This window comes from Solanum dulcamara, chromosome 8 (assembly GCF_947179165.1).
Source record: "Solanum dulcamara chromosome 8, daSolDulc1.2, whole genome shotgun sequence".
Taxonomy (NCBI): Eukaryota; Viridiplantae; Streptophyta; class Magnoliopsida; order Solanales; family Solanaceae; genus Solanum; species Solanum dulcamara.
In genome coordinates this window covers 1,863,579-1,889,342 of record NC_077244.1, presented here as the reverse complement: position 1 = coordinate 1,889,342, position 25,764 = coordinate 1,863,579, and the positions used below count along the sequence as shown (strand labels likewise).

At 33.5% G+C, this 25,764-nt stretch overlaps 2 protein-coding genes and 1 pseudogene across 4 annotated transcripts; 2 read left to right on the top strand and 1 right to left on the bottom strand.

Moving 5' to 3' along the window:
• Positions 1 to 15: 15 nt before the first annotated feature.
• Positions 16 to 6,300, top strand: LOC129899406 (probable inactive histone-lysine N-methyltransferase SUVR2). Of its 3 annotated transcripts, none has more exons than XM_055974363.1 (6): positions 16 to 155; positions 1,513 to 1,662; positions 3,452 to 3,646; positions 4,104 to 4,139; positions 4,251 to 4,677; positions 5,593 to 6,300. In XM_055974363.1, exons 3-6 carry the CDS (start codon positions 3,464 to 3,466, stop codon positions 6,003 to 6,005), a joined length of 1,059 nt encoding a protein of 352 aa, XP_055830338.1. In that variant the 5' UTR covers positions 16 to 155; positions 1,513 to 1,662; positions 3,452 to 3,463; the 3' UTR covers positions 6,006 to 6,300. The 3 variants fall into 3 exon arrangements, with proteins under 3 accessions (XP_055830338.1, XP_055830339.1, XP_055830340.1); XM_055974364.1 differs by having other exon boundaries at positions 3,414 to 3,646; XM_055974365.1 differs by lacking the exon at positions 3,452 to 3,646 and having other exon boundaries at positions 4,104 to 4,677.
• Positions 6,301 to 11,794: 5,494 nt separating this feature from the next.
• LOC129898850 (uncharacterized) lies at positions 11,795 to 14,611 on the top strand. Its single transcript, XM_055973551.1, has 9 exons — positions 11,795 to 12,113; positions 12,402 to 12,532; positions 12,628 to 12,738; positions 12,882 to 12,972; positions 13,046 to 13,119; positions 13,195 to 13,682; positions 13,765 to 13,900; positions 14,063 to 14,476; positions 14,597 to 14,611. The coding sequence occupies exons 1-9, from the start codon at positions 11,795 to 11,797 to the stop codon at positions 14,609 to 14,611; spliced, it is 1,779 nt and encodes a 592-aa protein (XP_055829526.1).
• Positions 14,612 to 23,458: 8,847 nt separating this feature from the next.
• On the bottom strand, positions 23,459 to 25,495 carry LOC129901724 (uncharacterized; annotated as a pseudogene).
• Between the last annotated feature and the right edge of the window lie 269 nt (positions 25,496 to 25,764).

Here is a 25,764-nt window from a genome sequence, read left to right as displayed (position 1 = left end):
CTAGTGCACGCGTCAATTCCCAAGAAAGAAAAAAATATTCTCGTGTTCTCCTCCTTTTTTTTTCCATATAACAAAATTCTCCGCCGTGTCTCTCTGCGAATCTAATCTCTCCTCCGCCATTGTTGTTTGGGGTAATTTTAAGCTCATTTTACATGGTAATAAAAATTCAATTCTCAAATTTTAGATACATTATTCAGAAATTCAGATACAGAATCGTTGTCCAGATTTTTAATTTTATGGGTTTTTCAGTCATAAATTTTTTAATTTTAGTAGCTCTGTTGATTGACTGTCTGTCCATCTGAACTTTCTTTCATCTTGTTGGTGAGTTTTCGATTCCCAATTTTATAATTTCGTCCACCATTTTTCAAAAAAAAATGTTTTTTTTTTTAAATTTTGTGTTCTGAATAGATTATTCATAGTATTTTTAGTAGAAATTATTGGGTTTTGTTGAACCTGTAACTGCAACACTAGCTCCGCCCTTGTTCGGTAAAAATTCAGATAGGCAAACGACTGAGCTACTAAGATTTTTAGCCCTTGTTTAGAGTAGCTATTGTGCTCACTGTTATTTTTGTTGCTGTGAGAACAAATGTGGTATAAATATTTGTTTTGTAAAGGAAAAAAGTTTCAATTGAGAGTATGGGTGTAGAATGTATCCACATAGTTCTGTTCTAGTATGTGTTTTTAATTTTTCTTCAATTAAGTGTTAAAATTAACGGAAGTTCTTGATGTCGATTTTCATCTTGACATATTTTTTTCTTTTTTCTGGTTTGTGGGTATTTATTTTCTTTAGGGTTTGTTGCCTTTGAATTGCTATTAGGTAAAATTTTATTGACTTGCAGTTTGGGGTGAATTTTCTCAGTGTAACAACTATGAGAATTGCTTTGAATTTTAGTAGGCATTTGGCCATAGATTCTAAATATTTTTCACTTTATTTGGAATTTATGGAGTTGTATTTGATTATACTTTTTGCAAATAATATTTGGAATAATGTTCATGCTTGAATGTACTTAAATACAACTTTCGAAAGTGAAAAGTGAGTTGGAAAACAAGTTATAAGGTGTTTTCCAAATTTGATTTACAACTTCAAGTTTGTTTTGGAATTTAAATGGCCAAGCACTGATTTTCAAATAAAGTGAGAAACTATTCCGGAAAAAGTGAACAATTTTATGGCTAAACGGGTATCTGTTGTGGTGCTTTAGGAGTATTCTTGTGCATGAATTGCCATGTTTTTTGTTCTCATTTGATAGTACTTTTATCATTTATTTAGGTAGAAATGAATTTCACTGACTTGCTATTCTTCAATGCTCCTACAGTTTTACAGTTTGGGTGAATTTGTTCAGTTTAACCAACTATAAGAATAGCTTTATAATTTGGATTTTATTTTTCCAGAAGTGTCACGTGATTATGTGGCTGCATTGTGTTTCTATCTGCTGTAGTGCTCTAGGAGTTTGTTGTTCATAATTTACCATGTTTTTGTTTTCCTCTAATAGTACCTTTTTTTGTTAAATAAAGGTGAAGTTGGAGCCAACTTGTGTGCGCCACAGCTAATCCCCCAGGTTACCCGCTGCCTCCTGTCAAGGGAGGTAAAGGTAACCTTGCTCGCCAAGACTTACGCAGATTGAAGGAATTCACTCCGACTCTGCGGGGATTTGTGCAATCGAGGTTGTTACTCTAGCTCTTAGATCACTTGGCCACTGGGTTATTCTTCTTTAATGTTGTGCAGTATTTTCAGTTACGGCAGTTTGATTGTTCATATAACATTGAAAGTCAAATTCCTTGAAGTTGCTTATTGCTGTATGTGGATGAAATTTTAGTTTTATTTATGAGAGATGCTCGTAAAGATCTTGTATTTTTCTTATGGTCTTCCATGTTGGTAATAGGTTAGATTCAGAGCATATTAGTATTGTTTATGTTTAATAATGATTTAGTGATATTATGTTGGTGTTAGTTGGTAGTTTCATCATAAACTTTGTATCTCTCTTTTACAATGAATTGAGAATTTGCGTCTGCCGAGGTTGTAACTCTTTACTCTTCTTAAGTCTACGAATCCAGTGATATGCATACTTATTGTCCACAATCAAATCTATTTATTAGATACCATCCTATGTTTTCATCTTCTATCCCTAATAAGGGCTGCCTAAATCCTTGGTGGGACTTACTGGGAGATAGCTCCTGTTTAAAAAAAGAACCATTTGGCTGTGAGTGCTATGATCAAGCATGGTTAAGTTCTACATGCAAAATAAAACTCTCCAGTAGCATGGCCCTGGTGCCATACCAGGCTTGGGTAAACTTTGGGGATCTTGCTGCCTTTGACAGACATGTTGTTTTCATCGTAAATGGCAATAGCAATTACATGTAACATAATTGCCACATGACAGCTAGATGAGAGCTCGAGTATTTAAGCGACTTTCGAACATTTGTATCTATACTCAAACATCTTGTTTGCATTTCAAGTTAGTTGACAATCCAGAATGAACTTTTAGCTAAAGGAGGAGCAAAGATATCTACTATGCAGAGAGATATTTGTCCGTAACTGAATTACAACCTGAAACTTCTTTAAAAGTGCCTGTCCTTTGATGTGTATAGACTCCTCGTTGGATGAATAAAGTTTAGACTAGGTTCAGCATTTTTTGAAGAGAATGACACTAGATAGTACATTTGTTTAGGTTTTATTCTTGTCTGCTTGTGCTCATAACCACTTTCTTTAGAAGGTAAGAGAAGCTTGCAGTATTATTTCATAGACTTTGAATCTTCAGCCATCTTTATATGCCAGTAGGAACTTCTAGTACTTTTTATTTTTCTTATTTTGTATAAGTTGGTCTGGGATGAGCTTAAATGGAGCAACATGGTCAATGACGATTCATCTAATCGACCCCAACTTGCTTGAGATTGAGGCATAGCTGCTGTTGTTGTTATTGTTGAACAATCTTCAGCTGTGTGGAAGCAATCTTTCTAGTGCACTGGATGATGTAAATAGTTTCCGGCTTAATCAAAGTTCCTTTAAAGTTGTAATGTGTCATGTTTGAAATTTTGCTTATAAATTTATACGTCTTATTCATTTTTCTCTCTTGTTGGACTTACTTTGATACTATACCTTCTACAGGAGTGGCATAAAGCCGTAGATATCTTGCACTAATTCATCTTTTAAATAATCTTGTGGGTCCTAATGTTGAACTTTCAAAAGCAATCTGATGGAAGAAGCATCCCCATCAGTTTTATGTGACTTTCTTACCGACTTACCTTGGGAAGTAATTTAATTTCTTATCAAAATCATGGTGTGACTGTTTGGATTAGCTATTATATTTGGGTATTCATGGCCTCATTTATGTGGCTTTGGTGTTACGCTGTGTAATTTTGTTGGCCATCTTGCATTGTATTCTTGTGCCCTTCTCAAGCAGATGATGTCAATGCAGGCTCAGTGACTAATTTGAAAGCTGTTTTCTTAAATCAGTTTGGATTAGCAATGCCTCCAAACCCTAGGGTCGATCGTGCCTTTCGTGCTATGAAAGCTCTCGGGATTTCTGGGGAGAAGGTGAAGCCAGTGTTGAAGAACCTTTTAAGATTGTATAACAAAAATTGGGACCTTATTGAAGCGGAGAATTATAGGGCCCTTGCAGATGCAATATTTGATAATGATGAAGCAAAGGTGCTAGCTTCCTTCATTTATTTCTGTTTCTCTTCCTTTTTAGTGAGTACTCCCTCCGTTTCATTTTATGTGGGGGTGTTTTACTAGGCATGGAGTTTAAAAAAGGAAGAAAACTTTGGCAATTTGCGGTCTTAAACATGGCATGACATTTCTGTGGCTATAAAATCATGCAGGTAAGGGTTAAAATGGGAAGTTTGTAGTTAAACTGTTTCCAAAAATAGAAATATGTCAATTCTTTTTGGTACACTAAAAAGGAAAGAGTAGAGTGTGACATAAAATGGAACAGATATATTTGCCAGGTTGTCCACCTAAACCGGAAGCGGTTATAGATGCTTGGCGCGCGTGTAAACGAATTGCTCTACCAACTGAGCTATAGCCTAGGGAGTACTTTGTTTTCAGTTGTCTGCCGTCTCTTTCATGTGAGCTTATTTTGCTGACATGCTTTCTTTCATTTCAGGAGGCAGAAAGTAGAAAGTCAACTGAGAATGCTGAAGTATTGGACTAATTTTGCTCTTGCTTTGTGGCTACTGTATTTCTTGATATGACATTTTTCTCAAGTCTCTTTGCTCACTCACCTTTACTTGCATTTTTCGGTTTCCTTCAGCAAGAGGCTCTGGTGCAAGATGAGCCTGAACCACCTCTGAAAAGGCAGCGCTTAAAAAATCAATCAAGTCAACCAAATGAGTCTCTTGAATCTCAATTGCAAAACCAGTCACCGGGTGTTTTTGATTCCCCTCAGTCCATGGGCAACGAATCACAGCGTGGATCACGCCCATCACTTGATAGAAGCAAAGGAAAGAAACCCATTTGTTCTGACTCATTACCACAGGAAGGATTTCCTTCATCTCAGCCTTCTGACGTGGACAAGAGCCTTCCGGTTCCCAGGAGAGCTGGATCTACTTCTGGTTCTGGCATCCCAGTGTCACCTACGAAGAATGCTCTTGCTAATCACACTTTTATCAAACCTAAGGATGAGCCAATCACTGATGACCTGCCACGTCTTGAAGTTCCTGTTGCCATCGTCCGCGCAGGTAGAGACTATGTCATTTCAATTAATATGATGCAATCTTGTGATGGTAAAATAAGACAATTCATATGATTCAATCTTGTGATGGTAAACAATAAGCGTTGGAAGGAGGGACTCTTTTAGCTTTTTTGTTTTCTTTTTGAGATTGTTTCCATTTGTTTTTTATTTGAGATAAAAAATTTTTTTGAGATAACCATTTCCACTTGTTCTTGTCGCCAACTGTACTTAATGTATTCCAAGCTATACAGGAATGTTAAAAGAAACATGAAAAGTTGCTATTTGTGATTATGAAGGCAGTATCCTTTTTGTGCATGTCATCCTTGCGTAAGGTACATCCTGCCCTCCCCAGGCCCCACTTGTGGCATTACATTGGGCATGTTGTTGTAGCCTTGCGCAAGGGCCATGCTAATCTTTTCTAGGGGGTCAAAGTTACTTGGTCTAAAATGAGCTAAAAAGCGGGTCATAATCCGAAACTGGTTCTTACCAAGTTTTTTCTGTTTTTTGACTTTGGTAACTGTTTCTATTTCTGTAACACAGTACATGGGTTGTGCTGAAACCATATTTACAGAAGATTCTGATTCTTACTAAATTTTAATTTCCTTTTTTTGTTCTTTTATAATTTCTAAGCACCTAAAACTATTTTTTTTCTTTACTATGGCTATATATAACATCAAATAAAAAATTGGCAAGGTTCCTCATGAGTCAATTTGGCCTACATATCACTGAAATGGGTTGAGCTAATAAACTTGGGCGGGTCATGTTTTCATGTGTTAATTTTCCCACCCCTAGATGTGTTCCCTATGAACATTTTATCCTTGATCACTATACGTAATACTTTTTGGTTTGTGGTTTAACTTTGATACAAGGTCTATGTGGTGCGTATTTTGCTTCTTTGAGAGCATGTGATCTGCATTTGCAGGTTCATCAAGTAAAGGGAAGTCTTCAGTTGCAAGCGGTTCAAAAGGTAGACAAGATGATGGTAACACATTGACAACTGTAGTTGAGTCAGATAAAAATGATGGAAATCCACCTTGTCCAGGAGTAGCTAATGGCAAGCCTGAAACAAACACGGTTACATCTTCTTCCGCTCTGGAGATAGCTTCCTCACAATCTGGAGAGGTGAAAATTATCTTGAATTATGGCTCGGTTCTTGGAAGATCAGATTTCCACATGCCTACTCTTGATGCAGTGGTGAAGTTAATGGACGATAAATGTCTGAAAGAATACAAAGAACTTGATCCTAATTTTTCCTTGATGAAGGTCATGAAAGACGTTTGTCAGTGCTTCTGGGAGATGGGCAGTGAATCAATAAATAAATCATCTGACGAATGAACGAAATATGTCCTCTGAAGCATGGAGAGAGGGGAGGAACGAGACGGGTTAACTTAGCAAGACTTACATTGAGCTAACAACATTTTGTGTCAAGCTCAAATTGAGCTTAATAACATCTTCTTAGAATTCTGCTGTTTCTCTTTTCTGTGTTCTTTATGTCTCCATTTGGTACGCGAACTCGCTGCTTTTGCAGTTAAGAAGTTTCCTTTTCAGAGAGGAGGAAAATGTGTAAATGTGTTGGTGAATGAACCTGTGTTCTTGAAAATTTGAAAGACATATTCCCTCCTTGACAAAAGGTTCTTCAAATCTATGGTTTAACAAACGTAGTGGGGCAACTATGTTCTTTATTTTTTTTTATTTGGTTTCTCACCCGATGTCGGTGTCCAGTACACGCATTGGAGTCCGATTAGAATTATTCCATTCTTGGGGCTCTAATCGAAACTTGCGAAGTTCAGATTAAGAATGGAGAGATTTCAACCATTTCACTCGAACCCATGTTGGTGCAACTATTTTCATTTGTGAATGAACATAGTTGAGTTTGTTCCTGTTATATTTTCTTTGCTATATTTAAGCAACTTGGTTTGAGATTGAGACTTTTGTCCTTATTTTTATCCGTTTGATTCCATGGTGGGATATTTCAAAATTAATTTTGAAATTAAAATTTTTCGTAAGTATTGAAAACAATTATTTTACATGAAGGATCTTAATGAAAAGTACCTAAATTGATAACAAAAGCTAAGAATTATTTTATTATTATTTTTTAAAATTAAGAATAGCGGAAGACAAAATACAGATGAAAATTATAAGATGGAGAATCAAACCTCACATTTTTTATTTTTATTGAATATGAACCGATCAAATATTTTATATGATTTCATCTAATTTACGATTCATCCATATTCAATTCGATCTTTACTCATTTGTCATTCTTTTTTCTTCCTTTGTTTATATGTGTTTCATACAATGTTTACATAAAACTAGCTGAAAGTTTAATCTACAAAATAATTATGGCTACTAATTCAAGTGTTGGTGAAAACCTCGCTTTTTAGCAATAAAGGGGGTTTTCAATTAAGCCTAGTTATAATTAGAAAATAGGATTAACAAAAGTGTTTATATGACATTTTATATTTAACAAAACTGTTTATACGATATTTTATATTCGATTTTTAATTTCTCTCCTCCTTTTTCTGGAGAATATGTGGGTTTCTTAAGTTAAGATACCTAAACATCGAGTCAATATCTTAACTCATATCAAATTTTAATTATTATTTTTTGTTTTCTTGTAATTTATATGTTACTAAATAAAATTAATAATATTTTTTTTTAATTATGATTATATATAACATATTAAGTATTATTTAAAAAACGTTTAACAAGGTTATTTAGGATCAATAAAGACTACTTATTTAATCGAATTAGTCCATCGTATAAATAAATTGAATTAGACAAATCAAAATAAGTTAAATAGATCTTGAATGGATCTATCATTTGACATCGATTTCAGCATGAAACTCCGGCAATCAACTTTTACATCACATTCTTTGAAAGAAGAGTTCGTAGGTTAACTTGTGTTTATATATGATTATACAGACTATATATATTATTTATACAATATATACATAATGATAAACAATAAGAAAACTATTAATTGGCTATTTAATTTGATAAATTATAGTTTTCATCTAGTAGACATAGTTAACAAAGGGTGATAGGTTTGGGTCTTCTCCCCAATTTATCCCAAATCAAAACAAATTTTCTTGTTCATCTTCTTCTTCGTTAATTTTTTTCTTTTTAGTTATCAATTATCAATTTTTAAATTTTTTTTAAAGCTTTTCATCTATAATTTTTTGATAATATGAAAATATACCTTTTCTTTTTTCATATTATTGAGCAACTGATTGATTTTATTTTATTTTTTTGTAATTTTTGTTGTTAATATTTTTCTGATACATATGAGTACGAGTCTATTTTCATATTTAAATTTATGTATTCATGCCTTTAATTATTTACCTGATACATAATAATTAAAAATTATATAATCTACCATGTATCAGTTGTTGTTATGTATCTGAAATCTTTAATTTTTGTTCATATTTATTCAAATTAGAAGGTTAGGTGTCCGTGCACATTATCCAAAAAATGCACTCGATACATAGACCCTAATGTTTATAGTTAAAGCACTGTGTATCAAATTAATTGATATGTACATGATACATAATATATATTAAAATTCAATAGTTTTAAATTTTATTACATGTATCATATACATATCAACTCACAACTATGTTATGTATCACACACAAAACAATGTAATCGGCATTTATAATGTATCTTTTATAAAATACAGTAGTTTTCAAACAAAATAATGCACATAGATAGTAATGTATCATGCACTATATTTTTGGACATGATACGTAAATTCAAATTTATAATAAATATATCTGATACATAGCAACTACCATACAATAATGTATTTATCTCAAATATAACATTTTATAGGCAATAATTACTTATTTAATGTATCTAGTAGAGATATAATACTTATTAATATAAACAAGATACATAAATAGTAATGTATCATGATAAAACTATCCATCTCGAAAATAAAATTCAAATTTAATGTATCATAATGTTGAAACGAAAGCATTACACATTAATTTAAGAAACAAAAACAACTAGATACATTAAAAATTTGAATCTATATGTATTATAAAAGATGAACAATAAAATTCGAAAAAAGCAACAATGTGATCTGCTGAAGAAAAAAAAACTCAACTTTTTTGTCCCTTTTTTTTGGGGGGGGGGGGGTCTTTTCCACTGTCACTTTAAAGGACGAAGATACATTCTTATTCGGTTTTGCCTTCTCAATTTTTTGATTCGTCGTTGATAATGAATCCTGCAATTGTTTGATTTGTTGTCAGCTCAATCTTCATCGTCAGATCAATCATAAACACGATCAATATTAGATAAGTTTAACTGGGTACTCCCAATGCTAAAAGAAGGAGCATCATCCATATGTATCAAGACTTTGAATATGCAAAATCAAAAAAAAACAGATGTATGAATTTTCAGATAGAGAAGACGAAAAACTACCTATTTAGAAAGTTGAAATCGATTGATTGGAGAAAGATAAAATTGAAATTCAAAATTGTAATGAATAAAGTAACTATTGATTGAGGGAGTAAAAATATGAGAGATTGGAGGAATGAAAATAGAAAGAGAGAATAAGAAGTGATGTATCCAGATCTATGGGGTTTGGAGGAAAAAAAAGGGGGTTTTGAAATATTTTAGAATGATAGGGAATAATAGAAAATATGATAAATAAAAAAGTATAGATATGTAATTTTTCCATTTTTTTTAGATATAAAATTTAATTGGGCTATATTATAATTAACCAATCATATTTTCGTGGGCTAATTTTTATTTTTAAAAAATAATATTTTTTGGGTAAATTACCCTTTTACACATATTAAGATGCTATATTTACTTTTATTTCCTATTACACCAAAAAAATTCCAAAATCCCTCTTTTTCCTTTAACTCTCTCTCCCTCTTTGATACATCACGCCTCCTCCTACATCCTCGCCCTAATTTGCTCTACTTATTTCGCTCTTCTTCAACCGTTAATCAATTTCAAGATTCCAACTAAGGTATATTTTAATCTTTCCTTATATGGAATTTCACTTCATCCTCATTCAATCTGATTTCTCCTAAAATTTGTATCGTTTGATTTCTTCTGTAAATCTTTGAAAAATCTTCTAAAATTATTATCATTTGCTTTCTTCTGTAAATCTTTCTGTTTTTGTATCTCATACCTTCAATGATACATATGGAATCCATTTATGGTCTCAAACAGTCCAATAAAAACCAAGGAATTCTTGTTTCACCTGGTTCTGATTCGTCTTGGGAAGGTTACAACGAGGTTAGATCCAAACATCGTAACGATCCAGCAGTGATAGATAAGCTACGTGAGAAATTGAAGTCGAAAGCTACAGTTAAACATGCACCCAAAGAAATAGACAACAATATTGAAGGGGTTACAACATGCCCTAATCTCCCAAAGGTATGGGTTCAATTAAGTTTTTTTTAATGAAAATTTTGTGAAGGTTTTTGGATTCTGATACATATCATTTATGTATCAGCTTATCATGTATGAAGCGCTATCTCTTCTGATACATAGTGTCTTTTTCAAATGCAATTTTTTTTGGAGATTTACTATTTCTGATACATCGTGTTTAAGTGTTAGTTTCTATTGTTTCAAGTTTTAATAATTCTGATACATCGATATTTATGTATCAGATTATAATTTATAAAGCCTTACTACTTCTGATACATCTTCTGTATGTATCAGAATCTCATCTCATGTATCAGATATTTTAATGCATATGATACATCGTATTTATGTATAAAGTTCAAGTTGTATTTAACCATTTTCATGTCAATGCAGGAAATGAAATACGTTATCAAGAAGATCTCGTCCCACCCATTGAAATTTGGCACGGCATATAGGGCTAATTTTCTTAATGATTTTGAATCATCAATAGGTGAAAAAGGTATAAAGTTATTTAGGCAATCCATATTTGGTCACTACTTAGATATGCCAAACTGCAATTTTCAAGAGCAAATCATCAAATGCCTCTTACTTCTTGAGGTAGAGCAAAAAAACAAAGAAGAATTGCACATTCGTCATGTGCAGGGTAATATACTACGATTTACAATAAATGATTTTGCTATCATTACTGGTTTGCGATATACCGGTAATATCAATGACTTTCGGTACTCTGATGATCAAACAAGTAGATTATTGTCTTTATATTTTTCTGGTGCCAAAAATGGGGTCAACAAAACTCATTTTGTTGAGCGTTTTCTGATTGGAGGATGGAAAACAAACGAAGACGCTGTTCAGATGGTCATTCTTTACTTCATCCACACTTTTGTTTTTTCTCAACTAGGTGATGCACCTATATCTGTTGATGAATTTAAGATGGTAGAAGATGGTAGGTATGAGCAATACCCATGGGGGAAATTGCATTTTCCAAATTGATGAAAGGAATGCGGCAGGAGTTTTCAAATGCCAAACAAATATATCGTCTAGGCGGCATGCCATACGCTCTGAATGCATGGATATATGAATGTGCATCTCAAGTGCCCTCTGAAATTGCTGTAAGAGTGGGTAATAAAATTTCCAAAATTCTTAACTGGCGTGTTGTTGCCGTGAAGCCAAAATTTGAGACCTTCATGTCTACCATCTTCAGTGAGGTACATGCATTGAAGATTATTCGTTTATGCACTGATTCGTTATACATAACATCTAAGATACATTATAAATTCATGACCTTGATACAGTATAATTTGATTCATAAAGTAGATATATCAGCTCATATATTTATGTATCAGGATATAAATGTATCAAGATATAATGTATCTGATACATCTACTTTATGTATCAAATGAGAATGTATCAAGCTATAACCTTTCTGATACATATAATGGTATCTAGCAGAAACTCATTTATCAGTATTTACAGCTCATGGAAACTCTATCTTATGTATCAAATTATAATGTATCAAGAATTACATCTCATTATACATCTGCATTTATGTATCAGATTCTACTATTTCAGATAATGTTGTTTTTCTATCAGTTTCTCATGTATGAAGGATTAATGTTTCTGATACATCATGTTTATGTATCAGAATTAACATGCATCAATTATTCACTTATTTTCTGACAAGCAATCAATCTTTTTTGCAGTATCGATGCTCCAACATTGTCCAATCTCAATATGAAATGAAATCTATTGTCATTCATGGCAGTCAACAGAAACCTGAAGCTTCAACATCAACTGCCAAGGTCAATTTCAGAAAACCTCATGAAGTCACCGAATTTGAGGACTTTTCAACAACACTACCCACAAAATTATTAAAAAGATCCAGTCATGTCGCTGATACATCTTCTCTACCTCCTTCCAAAAGAATGAAGACTTCCCCTACTAAAGAGCCAATTCAAGTAGAAACAGCCAACATGCACAAGGATTACATACAAACAAATGAATCAGAAAAGCATGTTTCTCCTGACAATGTACCAGCGGCGAAGTCAGCGGTAGGAGGTGAATCTTCCGGTCATTCGGATCAAATTGTTCATATGCAATTCAAAGCATTGAAGAAGTCCATAAAGAAGTCTCTAAAGAGATACGTAAGTTATTACTTTAAAATGTATCACATACAATATACTTTTAATTAGGTGATACATTTTGATTTTTCATATACCTGTATCAAGGTTGACCGGAAGTTCAAGCGTTTGGAGAATAAAATTGATTCAAATCATATTGATGTTTTGAAAGTCATCGACAGTATGGCGAACTGAATGACTGGCACATCATCTCAACTTAAAACAGATGATTTTGATCAAACATTCCATGTGGTTGAACAACAACAAGCATCTACTGGATTGGAGGTGCACAATTTTGCAAATAAATCTGACCCACCCCAACAAAATGACCAATCTAATGTCCAGGAAGATATTAAGGTACATACATCATGTAATATTTGATATTTATGCTTTTAAACTTCTGGATACTTTTTATTGTCATGTATCATATGTAAATGTTATTATGTTTTCAGGGACCTGAACCATCCACCATGATAAAACAGGTGGACAATATATCAGAACAAAACATTTCATCAGATATTCTAGAATTATTTGATCAGCAGGTCTCTTCTGATACATTAAAGGTAATGTATCAGAAACAAATTGATGACCAATTTGATGATATATATATATATATATATATATTATAAGCTCAACCTCTTTAAATATATAGATATCTAGACATTTAGTACATATATATCATAAGTAAATGTTATTATATTTCCAGGAAGATGAACCATCCGTCAAGATACAAAAGGTGGATGATGTATCAGAACATAACATTGTAGCAGATATGATATCAACAGTTTTTTTATTAAGTAATTATTTTTTTAAGATAATGTATGATATCAACAGTTTTTTATTAAGTAATTATTTTTTTAACATTTGTAGGATGTATTAGCACACCAATGGAACCACAAAGAGCAGATACTGATCAGCTTATTCCTAATTCTGATACATTGCAGGTAATGTATCAGATACATTATTGAGATAAATTCAATATTAATAAGTTTTGTAATGACGTTATACATTACATGTAGAACACTGGAAAGAAAGATGGAAGAGTAGCCGTTGATGAAACTGACAAAGTAGAAGAGCAAGTTGAGGAGATTGAAAAAGAAAAAATCAAACCAAGCACATCGGAATCCAATACTTCAGCACCATTTTCGACCGAAACTCTGGATGTGATAGATGCTCTAATATACGGCCTTCCATCAAACCAAGTGGTTCAGGATGAATGTCTATTACGCGATAGCCATCTACCAACCACTCTTCCATCAAAACCCAATGTATTGTCTGACGATGCGAAGACACCATTTCGAAGAAGCAGGATTCCTTCGAAGATCTTACAATCGCCGTATCTTTCAAACTTTGGGTCGAGTAAAAAGGGTAAGGAAAAATTGTCATCTGTTATGCATCAAGCACACCCTTTTGAAGGTTTTGGTATATGCTATCATCCCCCATCCGAGCTTTTCACAGACTACTCTCAATGGATAAATAAAGGACTACTAAAATCGCATGGCAACAAGTAAGTATGATATATACAACTTATATCCATACAAGTTGTGTATTATATTTGTTATGCTATTAAAGTACAAGCTTTCATTCAGGAAACCGAAGGAGGATCATTACAGATCTAAGTACTCTTCATTCGGCTTTGAAAAAATAGACTTTGTAGTGGCATTTCCTAAAGATAAGAACTGGTTCTACCTAATGTCACAGCCGAACAGATGCTGGAACGATGAGGTTAAAATTTCATCATAAAGAATATGATACAACTCATACTTACTATCTGATATATACAAATTAATGTATCTGATACATACATAGATTAATGTATCTGATACATACATAATCTCATACATGATGTTTGTTGTTATATAACTAATACTTTCTTAACATGTGCAGCACATCGATATAATATTTTACTACCTTCAGAAGAAATCGAAGATGCAGTTGAGTAATCAGTATCGATACACAACGACAAACTGCATTTTCAAAATTTACATCGAATATGCACATACACGCTACTATCACATTCCACCTGACATTTCTACCCAAGAAGATATGGCAAGGGCCACTGTTACAGCTCATCACGAGAGATTCGTGAAGAACATAATAAGAGGTTTCTCAATACCAGCCGAGTTGCCGTGGCATTTGGTAGATGAGGTATACATTCCAGTAAACTGTGACAGGGATTTTCATTGGGTTCTTGCGGTAGTTGTGTTGAAAAAGAGGTTGATACGTGTGTATGATTCATCGCCTAGACGAAAAAGTAGCAACCCTTTCCTAGATAGGGCTGGGCGTTCGGTATTCGGTTCGGTATTTTTAAAATTTGGATTCGATAATTCGGTAATCGGTAATTCAAAATATATACCAAATACCAAACTTTTAAACTTCGGTTCGGTAATTCGGTAATTGGTAAATTAAAATTCGGTTCAGTACGGTATTCGGTAATACCATATTAAAGTCAAAGTCCACTGTATTGTATTAGACATTGAAATCTCTACATGCCAAAATTATTGATAGACGATTTCTGCACATGGTAATTACCAAAAATATGACTTGCTTTTAATATAAACATCACATAAAGAGAATAGGGAAAATTGAAAAGGCATTATGAACTTAAAACTGCCAACTGTTATCACAAGCTCCTCAAATTTCATCATCATTGACAGTACAAGAACATGAAAACAAAAACTGGTTTACAATATAGTAATTCGAGCCTTCTTTTTCAGCATCTTCCCTTTCATTTGGAATAGCAAAGACAAAGTTCTTTCTGGCAACAAACAACACCCACTTGTTTTTCAGCAACACAACAACAGCAACAAACAATAGCAACTAACAACACCTACCTATTTTTCAGGCTTTCAGCAACACACAACAACAGTCACCTGCACACTACACCTGCAAGGCTGCAACACACAACAACAACATCAAAAAATATAAGCTGCAGCACCTACACAACCCACACTACACCTGCAACACACAAAAATAGCAACAAACAATAGCAACTAACAACACCCACCTGTTTTTCAGCAACACACAACAACAACAGTCACCTGCACACTACACCTGCAAGGCTGCAACACACAACAACAACAGTCACCTGCACACTACACCTGCAAGGCTGCAACACACAACAACAATATCAAAAAATATAAGCTACAACTCTTACACAACCTACACTACACCTGCAACACACAACAACAGCAACTAAAAGTCTAATAACACCCACCTATTTTTCAGCAACACACAACAACAGTCAACACCACCACTTGCAGCAGCTACACTACACCTACAACACACAACAATAAGATCAAAAAGCATAAGCTGCAGCACCTACATGGCCTACACTACACCTGCAATACACAAAAATAGCAACAAACAACAACAACAAACAATAGCAACTAACAACATCCACCTATTTTTCAACAACACACAACAACAACAGTTACCTGCACACTACACCTGCAAGGCTGCAACATACAACAACAACATCAAAAAATATAAGTTGCAGCACCTACACAACCTACACTACACCTGCAACACACAAAAATAGTAACAAACAACAGCAACAAACAATAGCAACTAACAACACCCACCTATTTTTCAACAACACACAACAACAACAATCAACAACACCACATGCAGCACCTACACAGCCCACACTACACCTGCAGCAGCTATACTACACCTGCAACACACAACAACAACATCAAAAAACATAAGCTGCAGCACCTACACAGCCTACACTACACTTGCAATACACAACAAACAACACCCACCTGTTTTTCAGCTTGAACATTGCAGTCAATATCATCCATAGCTAAAAAGAATTTAAAATGTGTCAATAATTAAACAAAGTAAAAAAATATAAAAATAAAATACAAAGACTGAAAAACATACCAAGTTCAAGTTTCATAAGATCATTAAAATCTTCTTCAACATTTATGGGATAAGGCTCATTTCGACGCCAATCTTGTAGACAAATAACAGCTTGCACCAATTTCGGAGTCAAAGAACTTCCAAATGAATCAAGAATACGGCCCCTGGTGCTAAAGGCACATTCTGATGCCACACTAGAAATTGGAATTGCCAACACATCACGAGCCATCTCGGAAAGAATTTTATATCTAGGAGAATGAGCTTTCCACCACAATAAGATATCAAAATTGTCGTCATCATCATTCGGCTCTAGTTCTTCACTAAGATACCTTTCCAACTCCGATTTACCACCCAAACCTGTACCATCTTGTTTGTTCCTATTCATTTGGATCCTATTTCTCACTTTTGTTGATTTTGTGCTAGTGTTAGAGATAGATGAATCCGATGTCTGACCCGATAAATTAGAGAGAGAAGATGAGCGTCTTGATATATTAGAGAATTTTGCTACATACTCTTCAAACATAGATTTCATGTAAGTCACCATTTCATCTTTTATTTCACTTCCCTTTTCATCTCCAAACATATCCTCAAGTGTGTCGCCAACATACTCAAGTTTGTTATGAGGATCTAAGATAGAGGCAATAAAAAGCACTTTATTCATTTTTTCAGGAGCACCCCAATACTTGACAAACTTTTCTTTCATTTTTTCTCCCATTTTTGCCAAAGAAGGATCATTGTCTTCCATACACTCTCTTAAATGATTGTGAAGCTCAACTATATCTTCAAAGTAACCATTAGAAGTGACGTAGAGTGAACCTGAAACCTTCTCAGTTAGATCATAAAATCTTTTAAGAAATATTACCATATTTCTCACCTTTTGCCAATCATCACTTTCAAGTACACCTGCAACACTTCCATCTTCACAGACATGATTAGCAAGATAAGTTGACAATCCACCATCTTCAAGATCAAACCTATCAAATGCACTCTCAAAATGTTGTGCGGCATCCAACATCAAGTAGGTCGAATTCCACCGGGTTGAAACATCTAAACATAATGACTTCTTACTGTCTATATTTTTTAGTTCACAATATTCCTCAAATTTTCTAATCCTTGCGGGAGATTGTCTAACATATTTTACTATTTGCCTAACACATTTGATCGATGGACCAACTTCTTTCATGCCATCTTGCACAATAAAATTCAAAATATGAGCCATACATCTCACGTGAAGATGGTTACCATATTTCATGTTAGATCCCCAATTAACCATTTGTTTGTGTAACTCTTTCACCATGAAATCATTAGAAGAAGCATTATCTACAGTTATAGTGATTATTTTTTTCAATTTCCAATCAAGCAAACACTTACTAATGCAACGGGCCATTTCGTCACCCTTATGACTAGTAACAACCTGAAAGTTTAAAATTCATTTATGCAAGAGCCAATCACTATCAATAAAGTGTACTGTCAAACACATATAATTTATTCTTTCAAATACTTCATAAACTTGTCTCTTTTCACCAAAAACTACATAACAATCCCTAGTCATTGTCATACGGGAGAGAACTCGGAATAAAGGTTGAGTTTTTTTCATAAACTTCTTAAAACCTTCCTTTTCAACAAAACGAAAAGGAAGCTCATCAAGGATTAACATCTCAACTAAAGCCCTCCGAGATGCCTCTTGATCAAAAGTCCAAATTGCCCCATCACGCATTTCACTTTCTAATGGAAAGTTTAAATTTGATTGTTTGTACTTGGAATTGAAAGTGTTAGCCTTATTTGGATTTTTAGGACAAGTTTTCTGTTACATTCAATATTTTTGCATTTTGGATTATTCGTAAGCTAACGATTATAAATTCAAGGGCTTTTAATTTTGAATTTTAAAAGGACATGATTTGTTGTAGATGCCAAGTTATATGAATAATTTATGTGTAGTAAAATACATCTCAAGAAGGACCCTTAAGCCAAATCAAAATAGAAGCCATCAAATATATTTTTCTTAAAGTCACGTTTCGGGTAAGCTGACTTTGGGAGGCCATAACCTCTTTATAATTTGGGAATTTGGGAAAACTCTCAAAATGAAAGTTGTAGGTAATTGAAATATCTTTCCAACCATAGGTCGTGGGATGAAATGTGATATCGGAGTAATAAGATATAGACGTTTTAAGTCTGACAGGCCAAACTAAATAGTGAATTCGGCCCAACCCAATTCTAATTCGGGTCAGGCCCAATACCCACGAAATTAATCTAATTTTTATCTCTTCCTTCATACTTTAGACTAAGAAAATATCCAGAAAAATTTCCAGAGAGAGAGAGAGAGGGAAAGTTCTTAAGAGAAAAACCAAATCCGACCAAAATTAAAGCCTCGAATCTCAAAGCTCTTGAAGAGAAAATTGTTGTACGTCGCATTGGCTTCAATTTGAGCTAGATATCATCTAATAAGGAGAAAATTTTATGTGGTGCTGCAAATTTAAGGTAATATTAAAGTCTCCTTTTCATTGTTAACAAGTTTAGTTAGAGTTTTAACGGATTAGAACGGAGAAAATAGTGTTATAAACTAGTTTGGTGATTTGTTGAGATTTATAGGTTAAAGGGTTGTTTTAGGTAGATTAAATGGATGGAATTAGCTTAGTGATGATGTATAATAATGGTTGATATTGTTTTGATGTTGTTGATGAGTTGTTGTTCTTGAATTTGGAGGAAAAAGGTGTATGAAGATTGTGAATGTTCAAACCCGTTTTTGGAATTGAGTAGCTGGTAGTAATTCTGGAATATCTCATTGTGTAGACCTTCGATTTTAGATATTAAACATGTTTTGGAAAGCTAATACACGTACCTACAACTCTTATGTTTATGTATTAGTCTATATCTACTGTTATTATGTCGAAAACGGAGGATGAATCATAAGACAAATTCTGTCCAGATTCTGGATTGAAAAATCCTTCATGTATAGCTGTTCGTATTTTGATGATATCTCTTTGTAGAAATTGATTTTTGAGTTGATTTCTTTTGCATTGGAAACTTAATACAGAGATCTAAATGTTTCATGAAGGTCATAAAGTCCAGTTTTGCCGTTTTCATTTTCAAAATTTAGATACCACGTGAGGTACTTGACTTTCCGAATTTACTGCTTTGGTAACATGAGTCGGGTGGAAATATTCTAGGCTTATTGTCAATAGTAAATCTTATTTTGTGTCAATATTTTGGATTGTTGATGTTGATTGATGATTATATGACTGGTTTAAAAGTGGGAAAAGTGAGCGGTATAGGGAAGGTGCTGTCCAATTTTTTTTAGAAATAACCTACTAACGATAGACTACGTTTTATTCTTGTCCACAGCTTAACCATAGTGCTTAACGTTTTAATATAGGTTGAGACAATATTGGACAGCATATACGTATAAACGCTAAAGGTATGTAAAGTTAACATTTTCTTCTTTTGGCATGATCCATATGAAACGAACGAATGACGTATGCTTAAATTCTAAAGAAACTCTTATTCGTAGATATACTCGGATGACTACCGTTCTTGATTTTCAAAATTTATATTGTTATGTCTTGACTCATGTGTATGATTCCATCCATCCTAGTTGGTATAACTCATGTTGTGGTATAATTCATATTTTAGTATAATCCATAATTGGTGTGATTCATAATGACTATTGTCTTGGTTTTCAAATGATGGACTGTTTTGCTTATTCTATTAAGTCTCCGATAATGATCAACTTTCACAAGGTTGCTAATGATACCTTATTCGTGCATATTGTTATGTTATTATTCACCGAATCCTATGATAGGTCGGGTATGTTATCATGTATGGATTCCACTACATTATTCACCGAGTCCCTTACTAGAGGGCCGGGTACGTGATATGATAATATGATATTATGATGATATGACGATATGATTATGGCACCGAGTCCCATAATGGGTCGGGTACGGTATCAGTGTACACTACTCTATTCACCGAGTCCCTTGCTAGAGGGTCGGGTATGGTATATATATACATATGACGATATATTGATATAATTGTGACACCGAGTCCCATAACGGGCCAGGTACGATATATGATGATGATATGCATGTCTTCATTTTATAAGACACAGGTACAGTGATTTATTGATTATGATACTTGACTCCTGAATCTTTATTTCAGATGTGATTTCCTTTACGATATTTTATGCTTTATATACTCGATACATATTTCGTACTGACCCCCTTCTTCGGGGGCTGCGTTTCGTGCCCGCAGGTACAGATACTCATTTTGGAGAGCCGCCACCTTAGGATTCTACTCAACGGGTTGAAGTGCTCCATTGTCTCGGAGCCTAAACTTTTGGTACTAATCCTTATAATGTATATATTTGTGTATTTAGGGGTATGGCGGGGCCCTGTCCCGTCATATGCTATTGTTAATCCTCTTAGAGGTTTGTAGACACATGAATGGGTTGTATATAGATATTATCCGGTGTACTAGTATGGCTTATGTTTTTGGACGTTTACATTCGGAGTGGAAGCCTTGTCGGCTTACATATTCTGTTATCTTATTTTTGACAATTAAGACTCCCCAAGAAATAGCTGATTTTGGTATATATATATAAGTGACCGTTTGAGATGACGTGCTACCCATATAAATTCTATATCGTGTTTAATTGTCGATTGACAATAGATAATATGTGTGTATACGAGTGTCCAATTCGGACACTATTCACGGCCCACGGGGCTAGGTCGTGATATTTTCAAATGTTTATTCAGTCCACTTATTCCATTTTTAGTTGAATCAGCTAAGAGAACTTTACCACAATACTTGCACTTTGCTTTTTGAATTCCATCTTCTACGAGCTTATCATAATGCGGCCAAGAAGCAGATCTTGATTCTATAGCTTTCCTCTTCACAATCACTGAATGTTCTTTAATTTCCGGTGTTGAATCAAGAGACTCAATAAGAACCAGAGGTGCGACATTAGTTGTTTGACTTGTTTCATCTTCCATCTAAACATAAAAGAGATTACAAATATTATAAATACATAAATTAACAATCATTCGAAACAGACAATAAAAAGCAATAAATCTGATTATGGCATACAGATCAAACTTTTAACAAAATGAATTAATAACATTTCTTATATTTTAATTTACTTGACACATTTAAATTTTGATTGTAATTTTAGATATAGAATATTTGGGCTTTTTGAACAGAACATCAAAAAAATCAAAAGGGAAAGTATATAAACAGAACATCAAAATCAATAACAATTAGTCCTCATAGCTCAGCTGTACACTTTTTCCTTGTATTATTTACTTTTCCTTTTCAACTTAAAAACAAGAAGCAGTATATTCAAAATCTTGGAATAGTGATGGAGGTGAATGTTGCAATTCACAAGTTAACTCCAAAATGTTGTTTCTACTCTTCCCAGAAAGCTTGTTGTTGATAAACTACTCAAAGACATCAATCAACATGAATCTCTTACCTGGAACTTCTGTTTCACTAATCCCGTACAAATCTTTCCAAAAGATTTGGTATTTGACGGAGAACGAGAAGCTGATGGTGGCGGCGGCGTGAAACTGAAGGGTTGAAGGCGGCGTGATTCTTGAAGACTGAAGAGTAAAGACTGAGGTCTGAGGCGCAGAGGCGGTGAAGAGTGACTCAAGTGAGAAGTGAAGAGTGAAGAGTGAAGATTAGGGTTGGGCAATGGGCAGTATAAAGAATTAGAGGTAAATATTTGATACTGAAATGAAATGGATATAGATAAATTATAGGAATGGCCCAACAAAAATAATTATAGGAGGCCCAATTGCCAAATGTCAATAGCCCAATAGAAATAAATTCGGTATTCGAAAAATACCGAATACCGAACGGGAAAATTATAAAATACCGAAACCAAAACCGAAATACCGAAATTTAACATTTCGGTACCGAATACCAAACCGAAGTACCGAATACCGAATACCGAATACCGAAATACTGAAATAACCGATTCGGTTCGGTAATTTGGATTTCGGTATTTTATGCCCACCCCTATTCCTAGAAATCCAAAAGATAGCAGCAATGCTACCAACATACCTGCAAGACAGTGGTTTCTTTGACAACAACGAACGTACTGATTGGTCGTCTCTTGATTCATACAAGGACAAATCAATCGGTAACATGCTTGAACCACATCACCCATTTGCAGTTGAATATGTTGAAGGAATTGCGCAACAAGGAAGTGACAACTTGTGAGTATTAACAATTATGTATACCTAAATCATTAATATGTCAATTTTACTTTTTTAAAACTTGTGTATTCCTTTCTTTGCAGGGATTGTGGAGTTTTCTTGGCCATTTTTGCTGAATATCTTAGTGATGGAATTTCTATTCCAAATACTGAACTAAACGCCGAATTCTTCCGTTCAAGATATGCCGCACTTTTGTGGATATATGGTTGTCAGAAGGCCATGGATGATTATGTTAGCGATAACGACGATCCAAAAAAACCTAGGAGAGATATCTCTCCAAGCCAAGGAGAATTGATTGATGTTCAATAGTTTTTTTTGTTAGTAAACATTTTAAATGTATCTGCTACGTTTAATGTATCTACTACTTTTAATGTATCTGATACATTAACTGTAATGTATCAGAATTAGTAAGCAACTGAAATGTTATAATCTTTCCATATATCAATTGAAAAGATTTGTATATTTTCATCTGGTGTCAAACTCGAATATAAAATCAAAGTTTATGTATCATATTCTACTGTAACAATGTTGTATCAAGTATCATATTCATAAGTGTCATATTTTGCGAATTTTGATACTTATTATCTGTGTATGAGATTTTCATGCATCAAGATTTATTGATTCAGATACATCATGCACATGTATCAGATTCTCATTTCTCAACATTTAGTGATTCCGATATATTTATTTTTTGCATAAGAATTCCATGTCTCAAGATTTAATGCTTATGATACATTTTGCTTATGTATCAGATTCGCATGTATCAAGATTTACTGCATATGGTACATCTACAATCTATATCAAATAATATCTTATGTATCACCCACAACTCTTCTGGAATTCTGGTTGTTGAAAAGACAAGAATGTTTATGTTTGGGAAATTAACGATCCAAAAAAAAATCATGTGAGATTTCATTTTTCCAAGTCAAGGAGAACCGATGGACGTCCTGTATTTTATTTTAAAAAAAATTGTAGCAATAGAATGTACAATTTTATTTTTCACCAATTGTAAACATTTTAAATGTAACTGCTTATTTAAGTATTCCGATACATTATATTTAATGTATCAGAATCGAATGTACTAATCTTGATACATATCAACTGAAAAAGATTTCTATGTTTATGTCATGTGTCAAACTCAAATATAAAATATAAAAATAGATATAATTATATGATTCAAATAGAATGTATACCGTGATACCACAAACATCATATCTATTTAGGAATGAAATTACAAGTCTTTCTGTTGTGGCCTTCGTGGCCACAACGTCCACAAGAATTTGTGCTACTTGTTATCTTCTCACTAGCGAACTTTTTTCTCTCTTTCTTTGGTCTTTCTGGCATCCTTTTGTATATTGGTGGCAAGACAAATTCTTCCAAAATTTCCTTCGGAGCAGACCAGTCTTTCTTATCTGGCATTGGAACCATTGGTAATTAATAAGTATTTGCCAACGCCTCTAGTTTGTAGTAATCAAAACAGTATGGGTGCAGGTCAGTAATGTTTTTGCTCTTCAACACTGCAATTGCATGTGGATATGGTATCTCGTCTAGTTGAAATCTACCACAAGTGCATATTTTTCTTTCTAGACACACAATGTATCTTATACCTAATTCGTAAACAGAATAAAGATAGTCTGATGAAGTAACAACCTACAGGAATTAAATTTCAAATATATGTATCAGTACTTACGCATCACATACACAACTATGTATCAGAACTGATGTAAAAGGGTAATAATTATCACAGGATATACATAACTGATGAAGCAACAAACTGCAGAAAATAAACTTCACATATATGTATCAAAACTCATGTATCAAATACAAATTTTATATATCAGAACAGATGTCTCTGTATATAATCATCACAGGATATACCTGAATGATGATGCAACATACTGCAGGAAGCAAGTTTCACATATATGTATCAGTACTTATGTATCAACTACACATTTGATGTATCCGAATTGATATATCAGTGTATAATTAGCACATGCTATACCTAAATGATGAAGCAACAAACTGCAATAAATAAACTTCACATATATCTATTAGTACTTATGTTTCATCTACACAACTAATGTATCTACACTGATGTATCAATATATATTTAGAACATGTTATGCATAACTGATTAATCTACAACCTGAAGGAAATAAACTTCACATATATGTATCAGAACTTATGTATCATAATTGATGCTTCATTAGTTAATTAGCACATGGTATACATAGCTTATGAATCAACAACCAACAGGAAATAAATTTCACATATATGTATCAGAAAGTATATACCAATTACGGAAATGATGTATCATAACTGATGTATCAGTATATATTTAGAACATGTTATGCATAACTAATTAATCAACAACCTGAAGGAAATAAACTTTACATACATGTATCAGAACTTATGTATCAATTGTAGAACTTATGTATCATAATTGATGTTTCATTATTTAATTAGCACATGTTATACCTAACTAATGAATCAACAACTAGCAAGAAATAAATTTCACATATATGTATCAGAAAGTATGTATCAATTACAGAACTGATGTATTAGAAATGATGTATCATTATTTAATTAACACAAATTATACCTAACTAATGTATCAAAAAAACTGCATGAAATAAACTTCACACATATGATGTATCAGAATTTATGTATTAGTCTTTAATTAGCACAGTTTATACATAAAAGATGTATCAAAAACCTGCAGGAAATAAACTTCACACATATGTATCACAACTGATGTATCAACAACAGAACTGATGTATAAGAAATGATGTATCAGTATATAATTAGCACAGGTTATAATTAACTAATGTATCAAATAACTATGTATCAAGTACTTATCTACTTAAAAATAACTGTCGTGTACCTTCATTCTCGAACACTTGATCGTGTTTGAGACTAGGATATCTTCGAATTTTCTACCCAAAGTATGTTTTGTATAAGATGCTATTTTCCTATTTTTGCAGTTCCAAGCACCAAATAACATTCTCGTTTGCTCCAAAAAGTCAATTATAGGCAGCTCTCGTGCTTCAACAAGACATCCATTGATACATTCTGCGATGTTAGAAGTCATCATTCTACCCCTGTTGATAGTGGCATGAACCCTTGACCACTTTTCGTATCCTGCATTTTTTAAATATTGTGCCACCCGTTGATCGATTCTTTCAACTTTGGCCATTAATTTAACGACTTCATCTTTTCGGTATGCCTTAGCCATTGAATAGAAGATGTCACTTAGTACAACTTTGCTCCTTCTGTATTTAGTACACACATTTTTCCATATATGCCATATGCATGCAAAATGAGGAACATTGGGAAATACCATGCTTACACTCTTGATTATGCTTTCGTTCCTATCTGATACAACACATATTGTCCCTCTCACCAAATGCATTCTTGAAATTCTGAAAAAAACACGTCCATGATGCATCATTTTTTGTATCAACAATACCATACGCCAACGGCAATATGCAACCTAAAAAATCA